We start from the raw sequence: 20,626 nt of genomic DNA, 5'->3' as shown, positions 1-20,626 counted from the left end.
AGACGAGGGAAACTCAGGGAAGAGAGTGACAAGTGACAAAATAAAACAGGAAGCACTGAACTTCAGAAGATTAGAGTAAAGAAACACACAAGGAGGTGAAATGGCAAAATAAAAGAAGAAATAAAACTGACCAATGGCATTACGTTAAACTAATGATAGAAACACTGAGGGCATACTTACACTAGGCCGCTCGGTTTAAACCAATGAGATGTCGGGACACAGTCAGTCAGTGAATGCTTCAGACATGACGAGACTGAGGAGGGGCGGGGCTACGTGGTGAGTGAGGGGTCAAAGGTCTTCAGTGATTGTATGAAGAGGAGACACAGAAAGAGAGAGAGACTGTTCATCATGGACCTCTTACCTGAGCTTCTCATCCTGTCGTCGTTATTATGTTCAGGTAAAAGATTTCATTTAACTCAAACAGACTGAACGAGACAGATCATCACGTCTCTCTTCTTTGTCTTTCTATCTGGTAACTTTCTTCATTGAACGTTCATGAAGCTCGTGGTTCTAAATCGACAGTTAGGTTTGACCAGCAGGATTTGAATTCATGTCCTGATCTGTGATGGTCCTTCGAACAGTCTGAAACTGTTAAAGAAACTTTTGTCTTTGAATGAAGTCTGATAAAAACATGTGGTCGCTGTTTTTAGAGAGTAACGTGGATTTCTCAGTCTGCAGGCTCCACGTCTGTTTGTCTTTCAGAGGAGTGGAAATATGAACGTTATAATATATAAGACCTGAGACCAGAGAACTTTAGTCATATAAATAAAGATGATTTATTTCAACTCGCTGTTGATGAAGGACTGTGATCATGGTCTTCTGAGCCCCTCTGTTCAGTCTGTGTGTTTGCTCACTTTATTTGCTTTGAGGTCGCTGATCGTTTACTCGACTAAAGGTTCATGTGTGTCTGCAGTGTGTGCGCAGGCGCCTGTAGTCTCCGTGGAGCCCCGGACAGCGACTGTACGCCAAGGGGAGTCGGCCAGCTTCAGGTGCCAACTGGGGGGCGGTGCACAGCCGGTCCAGCTGGAGTGGAGACGAGCCAATAACCAAGCGTTACAAGGTCAGAGGGATCAACTTATTATACTAGTGTTAACACTAACGTGAAGGAGTGGTGAAACGTGTCACTGACTTCTTCATCTGTCTCGTAGAAAATGTGAAGGTGGGTCCTGGAGGCTCTGTGCTGACCGTCGCTAACTCTCGACCCGCAAACCAGGGACAGTTCCGCTGTGTGGCGAGCAACTCTGCAGGCCGAGGCACGGCGACCGCTGTCCTCAACGTCAAATGTGAGCTCATCTCCACGATTCAGTTCAAAGCCAGGCTTCTTGTTTGAATATCTCATCTTTACTTTATATCATGATAGCAGTTTCTTCAACAGCTGCTGGGCCCGACAGTCACAGGATCTTATCAGCTTGAAGCTCGGTGAACTCAGGCTCCACAGAGCTGCTAACAGACGACGATCAGCAGTTAGCTCGATGACGTTAGCCATTAGCCCGACGACGTCAGCAGTTAGCTCGACAACGTTAGCCGTTAGCTCGATGACATTAGCAGTTAGCTCAACAACGTTAGCAGTTAGCTCGATGACATTAGCAGTTAGCTCAACGATGTCAGCAGTTAGCTCGACGATGTTAGCCGTTAGCCCGACGATGTCAGCAGTTAGCGCGACGATGTTAGCCATTAGCTCGATGACATTAGCAGTTAGCTCAACGATGTTAGCAATTAACTCGACGACGTTAGCCTGACGACGTTAGCCCGACAACGTAAACCCGACGACGTTAGCCTGACGACGTCAGCAGTTAGCTCGACAACATTAGCTCGATGACATTAGCAGTTAGCTCAACAATGTTAGCAGTTAGCTCGACGACGTTAGCAGTTAACTTGACAATGTTAGCCGTTAGCCCGACGACGTCAGCAGTTAGCTCAACGACGTTAGCAGTTAACTCGATGATGTTAGCAGTAAGCTCAACGATGGTAACAGTTAGCTCGACGATGTTAGCAGTTAACTCGACGACGTCAGCAGTTAGCTCGACGATGTCAGCAGTTAGCTCAACGATGTCAGCAGTTAGCTTGACGATGTTAGCTGTTAGCTCGACGACGTTAGCAGTTAGCTCGACGACGTTAGCCATTAGCCCGACGACGTCAGCAGTTAGCTCAACGACGTTAGCAGTTAACTCGATGACGTTAGCAGTTAGCTTAACGACATTAGCAGTTAGCTTGATGATGTTAGCAGTAAGCTCAACGATGGTAACAGTTAGCTCGACGATGTTAGCAGTTAACTCGACGACGTCAGCAGTTAGCTCGACGATGTCAGCAGTTAGCTTGACGATGTTAGCCGTTAGCTCAACGACGTTAACAGTTAGCTCGATGATGTTAACAGTTAGCTCGATGATGTTAGCAGTTAGCTCGACGATGTTAACAGTTAGCTCGACGATGTTAACAGTTAGCTTGACCATGTTAGCAGTTAGCTCAACGATGTTAACAGTTAGCTCGACGATGTTAACAGTTAGCTCGTGAACATCGTGGAACATCTAGCAGCTAAAGAGCCACTGACGTCCCAGTAAGTGTTTCCTGTAAAAGACATTTAAAAGATGTTCAGTCACAAGATATAACACCCGTTCAAACCCGACAAAAACTTTTGATATGTCAGTGTTGTGTCCAACACTTGCCTCTGCTGCCCCCATGTGGCCATAAACTAACTAACTAACTGCAGGGTTAATGCTTCTCATGTCTCTGTCAGATGCTCCTAAGGTGCGGTTGACACCAGCAGGGCCCCTGAGGGTCAGGATGGGGGACGCCGTGTCGGTGGAGTGTCAGGCTTCAGGCAGGCCACGCCCAAAAATGAGCTGGAAACGCCAGGGCTCCACCCTGCAGCTGGTTACCAAGGAGACGAACGATGTCAACACAATACAGGTACAATAGGAGCAGAAACATATGAAACAGTTTTATCAGATTTATCAGATTTTTAAAGACGAGTGGTGAATGAGGTCGTTGGCGTCTGTTTGCTCAGTGGGCCGCGGTGCACCCGGAGGACTCGGGGGTTTATATCTGCCAGGCTTCAAACTCTGAGGGGGTGACCGAGGTCAAAGTTGATGTGATTGTTGAGGGGGGGCTGGGAGCCCCGGTGGCCTCAGTGAGCGCTTCAGAGATGACCGTGGTGGAGGGAAACATGGTGACGATGACGTGTGTCGCCAGTGGTGAGATGTTTGTTTGTTTGTTTGTTAGTTTGTTTGTTTATGTGTGTAAATCTCACGTTCTCTTCTGTCTTTCAGGTTCCCCTACACCTGTCATCACTTGGTCCAAGCTCAGAGCACCGTTGCCATGGAAACACACGATGGTGGATGGAGTTTTAACGCTGAGCAGAGTGGGGCGCCAGGATTCAGGACAATACATCTGTAATGCCACCAACCTCCACGGTTACAGTGAGGCGTACACACAGATGGAGGTGGAGAGTAAGTTAAATATAGTGAACACAGAAACATCTAGACGCTCCTCCTGTCCTCAGGTCAGACTCATTCTCCTCTCCTCGCAGGCCCTCCGTACGCCACATGTCTACCTGAGCAGGTGAGGCTCCGTCCAGGTGATGCTCTGAGCGTGCAGTGCCTTGCTCATGGCTCTCACCCCATTGGCTTTAAGTGGACCCGGGTGGGCCAGACCAGCCTGCCTGCAGGTGCAGAGAGCACCAGGGATGGAAAGCTGCTAATAGCTCGTGTTAAACTGAGCGATGGGGGCACGTTCAAATGTGTGGCATCTAACCACGTGGGCTCCAGCGAGGCGTTGGCTGAAGTCGTCATTAAACGTGAGTTTCTGTTTGAGTGAAGGTGATCGATGCTAAGCTAATTAACTGAAGTCTGTTCACTAACCTCTCTTTTGTTTGTTTGTACAGCTTGAGACGTTGTGGTCACTCTTCATCGTTTCATCTGCTCGCCTCGACTGTAGCCATGACGACAGCCAAAGAGTTCATACTGAGAAAATTACCTTTAATCATTTCATGTTTTAATCGTGTTGAAGGAAAGCTTGTCAACACTTTCTTATTTCTGTCCCCATAGGTTACTTTTGTTCTTTCATAGAAACTCTGATTTAATGTCTCCTTTCTGTCTTTGGAAACTTTTCTCTGGATCGCCGGACAACAGGCTGAAGGGCCTTTCTTTCTTTTTTCCATTTTGATTTTTATTGTTTCCTGAAACATCAAAGACAGACTTTGTCAAACAATTGTCAAACTGTCACTTATTTGTTCATAATCATGGAAAAAGGAGATAGTAGAAAAACAATAAATAATCAGAAACATAAACACAATGTGGGTAACAGAAAATACAAATTAAAAATTTTGAAGGACTTCTACATAGACGATTATGGACCGACATTATAATAAAGAAAGAAAGAAAGAAAATCCTAGAAAAGAGACGTGCATACATATACACACAAACACATACATACACATATACACACATACACACATACACATATATACATATATACACACATATATAAACATATATACACAAACACAAACATTTATACACATAAACACACAAATATATACACACATACACACACATACATACACATGTACATATTTACACAATCACACTGGTTCCCATGAGTATTTTGTTGTTTATGGTTATCCTTAATACCAATCCAGATCAGGTTAACCCCAAACCATTTAACTTCTGCACAGTGCAGCACATAAAACAAATAAAATGACTGGCTTTTAATCCCCTTAAAGGTATGAAGATACGCCTGTATGCAGATGACATCACTATACCAGATACACCTGTATGCAGATGACATCACTATACCAGATACACCAGTATGCAGATGACATCACTCTCTCAGATACGCCTGTATGCAGATGACATCACTCTACCAGGTACACCCGTATGCAGATGACATCACTCTACCAGGTACACCAGTATGCAGATGTCATCACTCTCTCAGATACGCCTGTATGCAGATGACATCACTCTATCAGGTAGACCTGTATGCAGATGACATCACTCTACCAGATACACCTGTATGCAGATGACATCACTCTACTAGGTAGACCTGTATGCAGATGACATCACTCTACCAGATACACCTGTATGCAGATGACATCACTCTATCAGATACACCTGTATGCAGATGACATCACTCTCTCAGATACACCTGTATGCAGATGACATCACTCTACCAGATACCAGACTCTACCCCCCCTGTGCCCCCTAGTGCTGAGCCAGGGTTCTGCATCTGACTGGCCTCTGGATTGTTTTTGTTGTCTCTTTTTTTTAGGATTAAATGTTCATACGAACGTCAGCTGATCAAAGTCATACTTTAATAGTTTCTGATATTTGAGAGAATCACACGATGTCTGTTAGTTTGAACTTTATAAACCATCTCTGCAGATATTATGAAACCATGAGAAGAGCTGATGTATGCAGAGAATCAGGATTGAAATAATGCTACTATGATTGAAGAGCAGCGGCATCCTGACATCATCACGTCTTCATGTTTCTATGACGTCTTTTTGTTACTCTGCAAACATTAAAGTCAATCACTACACATCCTCTCAACGTCTCCCTCTTTCTCTCATTCTTTCAATAATGTTTTATTCAGTTACTCCAAAAGAAATATTCAATCAAAGTTCATTTCAGTCCAACTGAAAAACTCTGAACAGAAGAGGAGTAAAGATTAACAACGAGCCAATCACAGGAACACAGAGGAGACCAATGAAGTGACAAGAAGACGAATTACACACACAGGTCATCAGACACAGGTGAGACTGAAGACACAGGTGAGACTAACAAGACACAGGTGAGACTAACAAGACAGGTGAGACTAACAAGACAGGTGAGACTAAAGACACAGGTGAGACTAACAAGACACAGGTGAGACTAATGTCACAGGTGAGACTAAAGACATAGGTGACACTGACAAAACACAGGTGAGACTGAAGACACAGGTGAGACTAAAGACACAGGTGAGACTAATAACACAGGTGAGACTAGTGACACAGGTGAGAATAAAGACACAGGTGAGACTAAAGACACAGGTGAGACTAACAAGATACAGGTGAGACTAACAACACAGGTGAGACTAATGACAGGTGAGACTAAAGACAGGTGAGACTAACAAGACAGGTGAGACTAAAGACAGGTGAGACTAACAAGACAGGTGAGACTAAAGACACAGGTGAGACTAAAGACACAGGTGAGACTAAAGACACAGGTGAGACTAGTGACACAGGTGAGAATAAAGACACAGGTGAGACTAACAAGACACAGTTGAGACTAAAGACACAGGTGAGACTAAAGACACAGGTGAGACTAATAACACAGGTGAGACTAAAGACACAGGTGAGACTAATAACACAGGTGAGACTGAAGACACAGGTGAGACTAAAGACATAGGTGACACTGACAAGACACAGGTGACACTGAAGACACAGGTGAGACTAAAGACACAGGTGAGACTAATAACACAGGTGAGACTAGTGACACAGGTGAGACTAAAGACACAGGTGAGACTAACAAGACACAGTTGAGACTAAAGACACAGGTGAGACTAATAACACAGGTGAGACTAATGACACAGGTGAGACTGAAGACACAGGTGAGACTAAAGACATAGGTGACACTGACAAGACACAGGTGACACTGACAAGACACGGGTGAGACTGAAGAAACAGGTGAGACTAAAGACACAGGTGAGATTAGTGACACAGGTGAGACTAAAGACACAGGTGAGACTAAGGACACAGGTGAGACGAACAAGACATAGGTGAGACTAAAGACACAGATGAGACTAATAACACAGGTGAGACTAAAGACACAGGTGAGGTTGACAAGACACAGGTGAGACTAAAAACACAGGTGAGACTAATAACACAGGTGAGACTAAAGACACAGGTGAGACTAAAGACACAGGTGAGACTAATGACAGGTGAGATTAGTGACACAGGTGAGACTAAAGACACGGGTGAGACTAACAAGGCACAGGTGCGACTAAAGACACGGGTGAGACTAATTACACACGTGAGACTAAAGACACTGGTGAGACTAATAACGCAGGTAAGACTAAAGACACAGGTGAGACTAAAGAGACAGGTGAGACTAAAAAGTCACAGGTGAGACTAATGACACAGGTGAGACTAATGACACAGGTGAAACTTCAGACACAGGTGAGACTAGTGACACAGTTGATATTAAAAACACAGGTGAGACTAAAGACACAGGTCAGACACAAGACACAGGTGAGACTCATGACACAGGTTAGAATAAAGACACAGGTGAGACTAACAAGACAGGTGAGAGTAAAGACACAGGTGAGACTAGTGACACAGGTTAGACTAAAGACACAGGTTAGACTAAAGACACAGGTGAGACTAAAAAGTCACAGGTGAGACTAATGACATAGGTGAGACGAGTGACACAGCTGAGACTAAAGACACAGGTGAGACTAATGACAGGTGAGACTAGTGACACAGGTGCGACTAAAGACACAGGTGAAACTAATAACACAGGTGAGACTAAAGAAACACAGGTGAGACTAAAGAAACACAGGTGAGACTAAAGACACAGGTGAGACTAACAAGGCACAGGTGCGACTAAAGACACAGCTGAGACTAATGACACACATGAGACTAAAGACACTGATGAGACTAATAACACAGGTAAGACTAAAGACACAGGTGAGACTAAAGAGACAGGTGAGACTAATAACACAGGTGAGACTAAAAAGTCACAGGTGAGACTAATGACACAGGTGAGACTAATGACACAGGTGAAACTTCAGACACAGGTGAGACTAGTGACACAGTTGATATTAAAAACACAGGTGAGACTAATAACACAGGTGAGACTAAAGACACAGGTCAGGCACACAGGTTAGACTAAAGACACAGGTGAGACTCATGACACAGGTTAGACTAAAGACACAGGTGAGACTAACAAGACAGGTGAGAGTAAAGACACAGGTGAGACTAGTGACACAGGTGAGACTCATGACACAGGTTAGACTAAAGACACAGGTGAGACTAAAGACACAGGTGAAACTAATAACACAGGTGAGACTAATAACACAGGTGAGACTAAAGACACAGGTCAGGCACACAGGTTAGACTAAAGACAGGTGAGACTAACAAGACAGGTGAGACTAAAGACAGGTGAGACTAACAAGACAGGTGAGACTAAAGACACAGGTGAGACTAATGACACAGGTGAGACTAATGACAGGTGAGACTAAAGACATAGGTGACACTGACAAAACACAGGTGAGACTGAAGACACAGGTGAGACTAAAGACACAGGTGAGACTAATAACACAGGTGAGACTAGTGACACAGGTGAGACTAAAGACACAGGTGAGAATAAAGACACAGGTGAGACTAACAAGACACAGTTGAGACTAAAGACACAGGTGAGACTAATAACACAGGTGAGACTAATGACACAGGTGAGACTGAAGACACAGGTGAGACTAAAGACATAGGTGAGATTAGTGACACAGGTGAGACTAAAGACACAGGTAAGACTAAGGACACAGGTGAGACTAACAAGACATAGGTGAGACTAAAGACACAGATGAGACTAATAACACAGGTGAGACTAATGACACAGGTGAGACTGAAGACACAGGTGAGACTAAAGACATAGGTGAGATTAGTGACACAGGTGAGACTAAAGACACAGGTAAGACTAAGGACACAGGTGAGACTAACAAGACATAGGTGAGACTAAAGACACAGATGAGACTAATAACACAGGTGAGACTAATGACACAGGTGAGACTGACAAGACACAGGTGCGACTAAAGACACGGGTGAGACTAATTACACACGTGAGACTAAAGACACTGGTGAGACTAATAACGCAGGTAAGACTAAAGACACAGGTGAGACTAAAGAGACAGGTGAGACTAAAAAGTCACAGGTGAGACTAATGACACAGGTGAGACTAATGACACAGGTGAAACTTCAGACACAGGTGAGACTAGTGACACAGTTGATATTAAAAACACAGGTGAGACTAATAACACAGGTGAGACTAAAGACACAGGTCAGGCACACAGGTTAGACTAAAGACACAGGTGAGACTCATGACACAGGTTAGACTAAAGACACAGGTGAGACTAACAAGACAGGTGAGAGTAAAGACACAGGTGAGACTAGTGACACAGGTGAGACTCATGACACAGGTTAGACTAAAGACACAGGTGAGACTAAAAACACAGGTGAGACTAATAACACAGGTGAGACTAAAGACACAGGTGAGACTAAAGACACAGGTGAGACTAATGACAGGTGAGATTAGTGACACAGGTGAGACTAAAGACACGGGTGAGACTAACAAGGCACAGGTGCGACTAAAGACACGGGTGAGACTAATTACACACGTGAGACTAAAGACACTGGTGAGACTAATAACGCAGGTAAGACTAAAGACACAGGTGAGACTAAAGAGACAGGTGAGACTAAAAAGTCACAGGTGAGACTAATGACACAGGTGAGACTAATGACACAGGTGAAACTTCAGACACAGGTGAGACTAGTGACACAGTTGATATTAAAAACACAGGTGAGACTAAAGACACAGGTCAGACACAAGACACAGGTGAGACTCATGACACAGGTTAGAATAAAGACACAGGTGAGACTAACAAGACAGGTGAGAGTAAAGACACAGGTGAGACTAGTGACACAGGTTAGACTAAAGACACAGGTTAGACTAAAGACACAGGTGAGACTAAAAAGTCACAGGTGAGACTAATGACATAGGTGAGACGAGTGACACAGCTGAGACTAAAGACACAGGTGAGACTAATGACAGGTGAGACTAGTGACACAGGTGCGACTAAAGACACAGGTGAAACTAATAACACAGGTGAGACTAAAGAAACACAGGTGAGACTAAAGAAACACAGGTGAGACTAAAGACACAGGTGAGACTAACAAGGCACAGGTGCGACTAAAGACACAGCTGAGACTAATGACACACATGAGACTAAAGACACTGATGAGACTAATAACACAGGTAAGACTAAAGACACAGGTGAGACTAAAGAGACAGGTGAGACTAATAACACAGGTGAGACTAAAAAGTCACAGGTGAGACTAATGACACAGGTGAGACTAATGACACAGGTGAAACTTCAGACACAGGTGAGACTAGTGACACAGTTGATATTAAAAACACAGGTGAGACTAATAACACAGGTGAGACTAAAGACACAGGTCAGGCACACAGGTTAGACTAAAGACACAGGTGAGACTCATGACACAGGTTAGACTAAAGACACAGGTGAGACTAACAAGACAGGTGAGAGTAAAGACACAGGTGAGACTAGTGACACAGGTGAGACTCATGACACAGGTTAGACTAAAGACACAGGTGAGACTAAAGACACAGGTGAAACTAATAACACAGGTGAGACTAATAACACAGGTGAGACTAAAGACACAGGTCAGGCACACAGGTTAGACTAAAGACAGGTGAGACTAACAAGACAGGTGAGACTAAAGACAGGTGAGACTAACAAGACAGGTGAGACTAATGACACAGGTGAGACTAATGACAGGTGAGACTAAAGACATAGGTGACACTGACAAAACACAGGTGAGACTGAAGACACAGGTGAGACTAAAGACACAGGTGAGACTAATAACACAGGTGAGACTAGTGACACAGGTGAGACTAAAGACACAGGTGAGAATAAAGACACAGGTGAGACTAACAAGACACAGTTGAGACTAAAGACACAGGTGAGACTAATAACACAGGTGAGACTAATGACACAGGTGAGACTGAAGACACAGGTGAGACTAAAGACATAGGTGAGATTAGTGACACAGGTGAGACTAAAGACACAGGTAAGACTAAGGACACAGGTGAGACTAACAAGACATAGGTGAGACTAAAGACACAGATGAGACTAATAACACAGGTGAGACTAATGACACAGGTGAGACTGACAAGACACAGGTGCGACTAAAGACACGGGTGAGACTAATTACACACGTGAGACTAAAGACACTGGTGAGACTAATAACGCAGGTAAGACTAAAGACACAGGTGAGACTAAAGAGACAGGTGAGACTAAAAAGTCACAGGTGAGACTAATGACACAGGTGAGACTAATGACACAGGTGAAACTTCAGACACAGGTGAGACTAGTGACACAGTTGATATTAAAAACACAGGTGAGACTAATAACACAGGTGAGACTAAAGACACAGGTCAGGCACACAGGTTAGACTAAAGACACAGGTGAGACTCATGACACAGGTTAGACTAAAGACACAGGTGAGACTAACAAGACAGGTGAGAGTAAAGACACAGGTGAGACTAGTGACACAGGTGAGACTCATGACACAGGTTAGACTAAAGACACAGGTGAGACTAAAGACACAGGTGAAACTAATAACACAGGTGAGAGTAGTGACACAGGTGAGACTAAAGTAACACAGGTGACACTAAAGACAGGTGACACTAAAGACACAGGTGAGACTAACAAGGCGCAGGTGAGACTAACAAGGCACAGGTGAGACTAAAGACATGGGTGAGACTAATGACACACGTGAGACTAAAGACACTGGTGAGACTAATAACACAGGTAAGACTAAAGACACAGGTGAGACTAAAGAGACAGGTGAGACTAATAACACAGGTCAGACACACAGGTGAGACTAAAGACACAGGTGAGACTTATGACACAGGTTAGACTCATGACACAGGTTAGACTAAAGACACAGGTGAGACTAGTGACACAGGTGAGACTAGTGACACAGGTGAGACTAGTGACACAGGTGAGACTCATGACACAGGTGAGGACCATTAGGGCAATCATAATGGAGGGAAAACAGACAAAGGGAGGAAATCAAACATGACAGAAAACACAGGAACAAAGAACCACAAAATAAAATCGGAAACAGTAAATACAAGACGAGGGAAACTCAGGGAAGAGAGTGACAAGTGACAAAATAAAACAGGAAGCACTGAACTTCAGAAGATTAGAGTAAAGAAACACACAAGGAGGTGAAATGGCAAAATAAAAGAAGAAATAAAACTGACCAATGGCATTACGTTAAACTAATGATAGAAACACTGAGGGCATACTTACACTAGGCCGCTCGGTTTAAACCAATGAGACGTCAGGACACAGTCAGTCAGTGAATGCTTCAGACATGACGAGACTGAGGAGGGGCGGGGCTACGTGGTGAGTGAGGGGTCAAAGGTCTTCAGTGATTGTATGAAGAGGAGACACAGAAAGAGAGAGAGACTGTTCATCATGGACCTCTTACCTGAGCTTCTCATCCTGTCGTCGTTATTATGTTCAGGTAAAAGATTTCATTTAACTCAAACAGACTGAACGAGACAGATCATCACGTCTCTCTTCTTTGTCTTTCTATCTGGTAACTTTCTTCATTGAACGTTCATGAAGCTCGTGGTTCTAAATCGACAGTTAGGTTTGACCAGCAGGATTTGAATTCATGTCCTGATCTGTGATGGTCCTTCGAACAGTCTGAAACTGTTAAAGAAACTTCTGTCTTTGAATGAAGTCTGATAAAAACATGTGGTCGCTGTTTTTAGAGAGTAATGTGGATTTCTCAGTCTGCAGGCTCCACGTCTGTTTGTCTTTCAGAGGAGTGGAAATATGAACGTTATAGAAAGCGAAATAAAGAAAGAAAGTGAAATCAAATTACTTCATCACCTCACTAACTAACAATGAAAACAACCCCTCACAATTTTGGAAAACAGTAAAATTGCTGAAATCCAACTCAGTTTCATCCCTTCCTAAGTATATTGTCACTAAAAATTGACTTGTTTCTGACCATCAAGCAATGGCTCTTAACTGGCACATTTCATTGATGTAGGACATTCTTTTGTGGATGCAAATATGGCTGGATGTCTCAATGAACAGCCTCAAGATGACTGCTTAAGGCAGAATGTTAGAGCCCTTTTTTCCTTTCTGGAATTTACAGAGGAAGAGGTACTAACCTCATTACTTACTATAAATACTAAGAAATCCATGGGGGAGGATCAACTTGAACCGCGTATCATTGGACTGGCCACCTCGTTTATTGTGAAACCATTAACATATATTTTTGACATTATTGCTGACAATGCAATATTATGTGCCATTGCTCCAATACTTAAGCCCTTTCATTGCTACAGACCGATTTTAACTCTTTCCAGCAAACTCCTGTATATCTTAAACTGAAACTGAACCCCGAAAAAACTAAATATATGATCTTCTCAAGACAGAATGTTGAACCCATTAATGCCACATTGTCAACAGTAGACAATGTAAACAATGAGTGTGTTCAACAGTTTAAATATTTAGGTATCTGGTTAGATCATAATTTGTCGTATAGGTCTCATATTTCTTGTTTATCTGGAAAAATAAGACCTCAACTTGGTTTTCTGTATAGGAACAAATCCTGCCTAACAGTGCATAATAGAAAAAAGATTGTGAAACCTGGAGACACACTCTACATACATGCATCTGCCTCTGTCTTGAAGCCTTTAGATGCCTTATACTACAGTGCTCTTCGCTTAATCACAAGCGACAGATTTCGAACTCATTGTGACCTTTATCGTTCTGTAGGCTGGTCCTCGTTGGGTCAACGAAGAAAGTAGCACAGTATTTTGTTTATTTACAAGGCACTTATAGGTAAACTCCCTTCTTACCTTACTACTCTCCTGTCCATAAACATATCAAGCCATTCAACAAGGTCTCAAAACTGGATAACTTTGAAAACACAGAGGTTTAGAACTGAATGGGGAAAGACTGCCTTTAGTGTTGCTGCACCCATTATATGGAATGACGTTCAGAGGATAGCTAAGTTGCCCTCTCTAGTTTCATACAGTGTTTTTAAAGACCTTGTGTCCAAACTACCTCAGGAAGGAAATTGCAACTGTTTCACAATGTGAATTAATTTGAATGGACATGGTTTACTTGTGTGAATATGTGTTTCAGTGTCTAGATGTTATTATTGTTAACTGTTAATATGTTTATATTTGTGCTGTTTCTATTTTTGTATTGCTGCAGGGCACCCCTGGAAAAGAGACCTCGGTCTCAGTGGGTCCTCCCTGCTAAAATAAAGGATAAATAAAAAATAAAAAATAATATATAAGACCTGAGAACAGAGAACTTTAGTCATATAAATAAAGATTTAGATTTTTAATGTTTCCTGAAACATCAAATGTGGGTAACAGAAAATACAAATTAAAAATTCTGAAGGACTTCTACATAGACGATTATGGGCTGACATTATAATAAATATACCGGTAATAAAGAAAGAAAGAAAATCCTAGAAAGGAGACGTGCATACATATACACACATAAACACATACATACACATATACACACACACACACACACACACACACACACACACACACATATATATATATATATACATAGACACATACTGTCATGAATATAATAAAACTAAACTCAGTTGGGACACTAGCCTGTTGCTTTCCACTGGATTCACTCAGGTGTGTCGGCCAGAACACCACTTCAGGCCTTATTCCAGAATATGAATAACAAGAGGGCAGATTTGGTTGAATGGCTGTTTACTTCTTCCTCATAGTGAAACAAAATACAGGCATCTCAGTGGCCATTCAATATGACAGAGTATTGGGTCTTGTTGTGGTTTTCTATAAGAAAAAGAATAGCAGAATATATACTTAAGGAACACATCTGAATGCTTCATCTTACCTCTATAATAACATACAAAACACTATACAGTAATGTAATAGGTTATAATACGTAAATAAATAAAGGTAAGCTACATGTCTCTTTAACCTAAAGCATTAAGCACAGAAAGGCTACCGTAGGCTTAACAGTCATACGATCATTTCCCTATAAAACTACTACGATGTTTTTATTGTGAAGCACGGACATCAAACTTTCCTCCTCGTGCAGAGAGCAACACAGTTAGCAAGCATGTCGGGCCGTGACGTCGACTAATTAGCATATCCAGAATACGCCGAACATCTAAGCTCTAAACTCTGGCTCCGCAGGAGTTAACAACTTTGCCTCAACATTAAAGAACACACAATGTCACATATAAGACTTCAGGTAAGTACTCACTCTTTCCATTCACGCACAACCAACTTATGAAGTGATTACTCTGCACACTGATGGCTCATCTGTCATCGACTGATGCACACTGCTCATTACTACATGATGTAATTCGCTAAAATGACCAGCAGGTGACACCTCTTCCCTATTGAGCACAATATCATCACATTAAACTGAACAGGAATCAAACACTATTGTAACATAAAGCAAAAACCTTAACATGTAACTTTGGGGCCTTTTCTACACATACACACATACACATATATACACACACACACACACATATATATATATATATATATATATATATATTTATATATACACACACACACACATACACGCATAAAAAAACATATATACACACAAACATACGTACACATATATACACATAAACACACATATATATATACACACATACATACACATATACATATATACACAATCACGCTGGTTCCCATGTGTATTTTGTTGTATATGGTTATCCTTAATACCAATCCAGATCAGGTTAACCTCAAACCATTTAACTTCTGCACAGTGCAGCGCATAAAACAGATGACATCACTATACCAGATACACCAGTATGCAGATGACATCACTCTCTCAGATAGTCCTGTATGCAGATGACGTCATTCTCTCAGATGCGGCTGTATGCAGATGACATCACCCTATCAGATACACCTGTATGCAGATGACATCACTCTACCAGATACTCCTGTATGCAGATGACATCACTCTCTCAAATACGCCTGTATGCAGATGACATCACTCTCTCAGATACACCTGTATGCAGATGACATCACTCTCTCAGATACACCTGTATGCAGATGACGTCATTCCATCCCTGGTTTTATATTTTATAAAAATCACACATGGCCCATCAAGACACCTTCTTCATTGTCAATAACTCAGACATTTATTAACTTTAGGACTATTATGTTTACAGAAACTATCAGCGCTACCGGCAGAAGAACACTTATGTGTATTTACCCTGATGTTTTTTTTTCTTAAAGTTAGATTAGTAAGTGGACAAATGTATCTGTCTGCACCGTGTAGCTGCCTAGCTTGTGAGTCCGTTTTTTCTCTGTAGAGGAGCCGAGCTGACCTTCTTCTGCCACCATGTTTGTTTTCTGGGCACAGAAGGCACCTGTGTTGAAGTAGGGGTTAGCGCTTCAGTTCATAAATGCCTTCACGAAAGCTTCACTGTCTGAACCTGTGACTAGAGACCAATCAGGAGAAGACATCATGATGATGTCACATCAGTCGCTGGTGGCAGAAGAACAGCTAAAACAAGAGGAGGGAGACACGGAAAAGCAGATCCTTGTTTAAGAGAAGGAATGTTTTATGTTGTGCTGCTGCAGGTTAGAATATAAACGCCAAAAAACATTACTTTTTATAGAATATCAAGAAGTTTGTGTGTGTTGATTTTTTCTTTAGTACAGACTCTCAGTTCCTCCACCATGTGTACCTAGATGTGTGGTGTTGCTGTCATCAGTAATATGAACGTTGAGACAGTTTAACAATGAACTCCAGCTGCAGCTTTACTTTAGCAGCCCCATAAATGAGTTCTGCAATAAGATCACTTCTTTCTTTAACCACATGGGGGTGATGTATAGCTGTAAAGCACATACATGATGCATGTTCAGGCCTATTGGAGCCCTCACACCCAAACAGCACGAGGGACAGAGTCACACTGGTGTTTACCTCAAGACTACATGTTTTTAAAAAAAGGAAACGTCTGGCTGATCTTTGCTGCTCGCCATGTCAACATGGACCGACTGGAGCAAAGGTCAGTTTGATCAGAGAAGCATGTTGCAGAGCGTCACTGTGACAGGTGAAAATGTAAAGCAGCTTTGTGATGTTTAGGCTCGGAAGAATTTATTTGCCGCTCACACACAATATACACATTTATATTAACATGATTTATTTAAAGACTATTCTTTGTTCTTTTGTTGTTGTTGAATAAATAAATACATCATATTGTCAGCACATTCCCAAACTCCAGGTCATCATCTGCCACATCACATAAAACACTCTGGAAACACCACGCAGTCCTGAAAGTGTTCGTCCCACACACACAGTGACAAGGGAAGTGGTTCCCCCCCCTCCAGCTTCCTCCTCCAGCTCACATACGCCGCCATCTTGGCCTGGCCCAACACAAAGTTTAAAAGCTGGCTCTTCTCCTTCTTCTGGCGAGTGTATTTAAAATCACAGATAAAAACCTAAATAGATAAACAAAAAAAAAAGCAGTAAGGAGATAGGATACCTGCACAGTTGTTCAGGTCCACAGTGAGCTGGATGTAGGGGAAGGGGTCCTGTGTGTCAGGTGTAGTCCGACCAGAGCAGAAAGAGTCCAACATCTCAAGCCCGCAACCACTTAGTGTCTCCTTCCAATGGTCCAGGAGCTTTTGGGCGACTCTGCTGGACCTCATTCCCAGTTTAACAGTCAGTCCTGCAGATTTCTGCAGCTGGGGTCCAGCCAGCTCCACCACTTGGCCCAGAGTCATGACCCCTGCAGTCTGGAACAGAGAAGACAGGTAGGGGCCCACCCAGCTGGAACAGTCCAGAATTGTCCCATGAAGGACCAGTTCCTGCAGTAGCCAGTGTAGGGAGTCTGCCTGGTCCTGTCTCTGTTTTTTTCAAAAGGTTCCAGACATTAAAAACACTTTTATAAAAACTAGGCAGAGATGACCTGTTAAAATGGGTGCTGTCCATTAAAAACAAATTAAAATCCATACCCAGGTTATTCAAATGGTTCAGGATGCAGCAGGCTAGAGGTCTCCACAGAGTGTCCTTTGGTCCAATTAAAAACCTTTAAATGAACTGCAGGCTAAAAGCAGCTCCCCTTCTGGCCAAATGGACCAGGCCCTGACTGCCCTCCTCTTTAGGGAGAAAAAGGACACTCTGTGGGATCCAGTGCATCCTGTCCCAAATAAAATCAACTAAAAGACGTTTTACCAGAGCTTTGGACAGGATTTTATAATCCGTGCACAGCAGAGACACCGGTCTCCAGTTCTTCATTTCCTGCAGGTCTCCCTTCTTAGGCAGCAGGGTGATGACAGCCCTCCTGCAGCTCAGAGGGAGCCTTCCCTTCTGAAGACTGTCTTGAACGACCTGTAACAGGTCTGGTCCAATGATGGACCGAAACGATTTTAAAAAGTCTACAGGAAGGCCGTCCATCCCCGGAGCTCTGCCACTCTGCAAACTCATCATCTCTGTGTGCAGTTCTTCCAGAGTTAACTCTGCCTCCAGCTCCGAGTTTGCTTCTGTACTGACCTGAGGGAGACCTGCTAGGAAGCTGCTGTGCACATCTGGATTATCTGACCATTCACTCTTAAAAAGGTCTCTATAGAAACCGGCAGCAAATTTCCTAATCTCAGACAAGTCTGAGATATCGGAGCCACTACCCGCACATAAGCAATGAATGATATTCCTTTGTCCATTTTTCTGCTCCAGCCCAAAGAAAAATTGAGATGGGGCATCCATCTGTAAAATGTTCATAAACCTCGACCTGACCAGAGCCCCCTGTGCTGACACGCCTAGCAGGTTGGCTAAGGCTGCCTTTTTGTGTTTGAGGGAGTCTAAATGCCCTCCATTTCCTGAGCACTCTGCTAAAGACTGCAGTTCTTCTGCCTCAAACTCCAGATTTCTCAAAGAAATTAAGTCTCAAGTGACATTGCGAGTAAACTGCTGGCATAATTTTTTTATTTGAGTCTTCCCAAAATCCCACCACTGCTGAATGCTGAGAAAGGCAGGCCTGCTCTCTCTGTGGCTCTCCCAAAAAAACTTAAAAGCAGTTCTAAAAACCTGGTTGTTTAAAAGAGCGGTGTTAAAATGCCAATAGGCGCTCTTTAAACGAATGTTTTTAATAAAAACAGAACAGGAAACTAAAGAGTGATCGCTAAAACCCACAGGCTGAATGTGACATCTTTTCAAAATATTTAAATGATGATTAAAACAATAGAGGTGGTCCAGTCTAGTTAATGATAATGACTGTTAAAAACCCTCCACACGTTTTTTGTGTGATCCTGCTAGAGGAAGCAGGGTGGGGCTCTAAATGATTCCTGTCTAAAAGAGGTGTTTCAGTACAGTTAAAATCACCTCCTAAAAACATAAAATCATTGTCATTACAGTCTTTAAGAGTATCATTTAAAATGTTTAAAAATGCCATCCTGTCCAACTCGTTGCACAAGCTTCACGTTTTCAAAAGTAGCTTTTACTTTCATTAAAACACCTGGGATGATCTCCTCTAAATCAAAAGAGACTGGTAAAAAACTCCTGGAAAATAAAATCCCCACCCCTCCACTAAGACTGGACTTGTGACTTAAAAGGACCTCCCCATTAAAAGCCTGCTTCCATTCACTATCATTATCTGCTGTGCTGTGGGTCTCCTGTAAAAACAAAACATCTATCCTCTTAATTTCCATCTTAAAAAGAGCAGCCCTTTTAAAATCAGCCCTGGCTCCGTTCAGGTTTAAACTGCTGAGATTAAAATCACACATGGATAAAAAAAAGAGAGTGTGCTAAAACAGGTCAAAATAAAAGTGAAGCAGATTTTAAAAACTTTGACAATATGTTTCCTCAGGCGGTAGATTTCTTGATCAGACAACACGTCTTCTGAGTTGTCTGTCTTTCTGGTGAAGGATTTAGCGGATTCCGCAGCCAAAACACTTTATAGTGTCTGATGAGACAAACACCATATAATTAAAACCGTCTACATGAAAAGAAAAAGACAGGTTCAGATCAAGGGTAGAGTCTTTTAAGACCATGTGAACCTGTCTACGGTGACACACAACATGTTTCAACTTTGGTGACTTACAGCCGAGTGACACCATTTTAATTTGCGAAACAATCTTCCCGTACTGGGATAACTCCTTCATCAGCATCTCATTTTTTAATAAAAGGGGGTGCATTTGAAATAACAATTTTAGTGGATGGGTTAACGAGGGGGAGAACAGAAGTACCACCTACCACCTCACTGACTTTTGCCGTGGTATCCAAAAACATTACAATGGCCCCGTTCATTCTTAAGGCCGATTTCACAGCCTCACAGCCCATCATTTTCCCCACAGCCAGCCCGGCTTCCTCCACACTGCACTGCACCGAGGGCACCAACTTGATGCCATGTCAGTGAGACAGCCTTTCAAAATCAGCTGTAGCCTCAGCTGCTGGCATGGTGCCAAGTTAACACACGTGCCCCCCACACACACACACACCACAAACCCTCTTACACGTAACCTACACACTTCTAACTTACGCTGTTCTTACAAACAACAACTGAACACAAAACATTAACAAACAAAATTAAGCTTAAGTAAAGTTTGCAAATAAACTCACTCATGCTTCCAAACAAAATGCTCTCAGCTCCACACTCACTCCGCCATCTCAGAGAGAGAGAGAGAGAGAGAGAGAGAGAGAGAGAGAGAGAGAGAGAGAGAGAGAGACAGAGAGAGAGAGAGAGAGACACAGAGCGAGAGAGAGTTTCCAGAGCTGCTGCCAGGAGTGAGCCTGAATGTGCTGCTGCTGAATGTGGCCTCCCTCAAGGGCTTCACCCTTTCCCTCCATC

The 20,626-nt window shown here is 42.8% G+C and overlaps 1 protein-coding gene across 1 annotated transcript; it reads left to right on the top strand.

Moving 5' to 3' along the window:
- Positions 1-262: 262 nt before the first annotated feature.
- On the top strand, positions 263-5,542 carry LOC109989580 (basement membrane-specific heparan sulfate proteoglycan core protein). Its single transcript, XM_020641395.3, has 8 exons — positions 263-397; positions 914-1,060; positions 1,149-1,283; positions 2,735-2,907; positions 3,005-3,191; positions 3,267-3,446; positions 3,527-3,793; positions 3,881-5,542. Exons 1-8 carry the CDS (start codon positions 310-312, stop codon positions 3,883-3,885), a joined length of 1,182 nt encoding a protein of 393 aa, XP_020497051.2. The 5' UTR covers positions 263-309; the 3' UTR covers positions 3,886-5,542.
- Positions 5,543-20,626: the final 15,084 nt, after the last annotated feature.

The sequence above is a fragment of the Labrus bergylta genome, chromosome 1 (assembly GCF_963930695.1).
Source record: "Labrus bergylta chromosome 1, fLabBer1.1, whole genome shotgun sequence".
NCBI lineage: Eukaryota > Metazoa > Chordata > Actinopteri > Labriformes > Labridae > Labrus > Labrus bergylta.
Note: the sequence above shows the minus strand (reverse complement) of the source record. Positions and strands in the feature narration are given on the sequence as shown.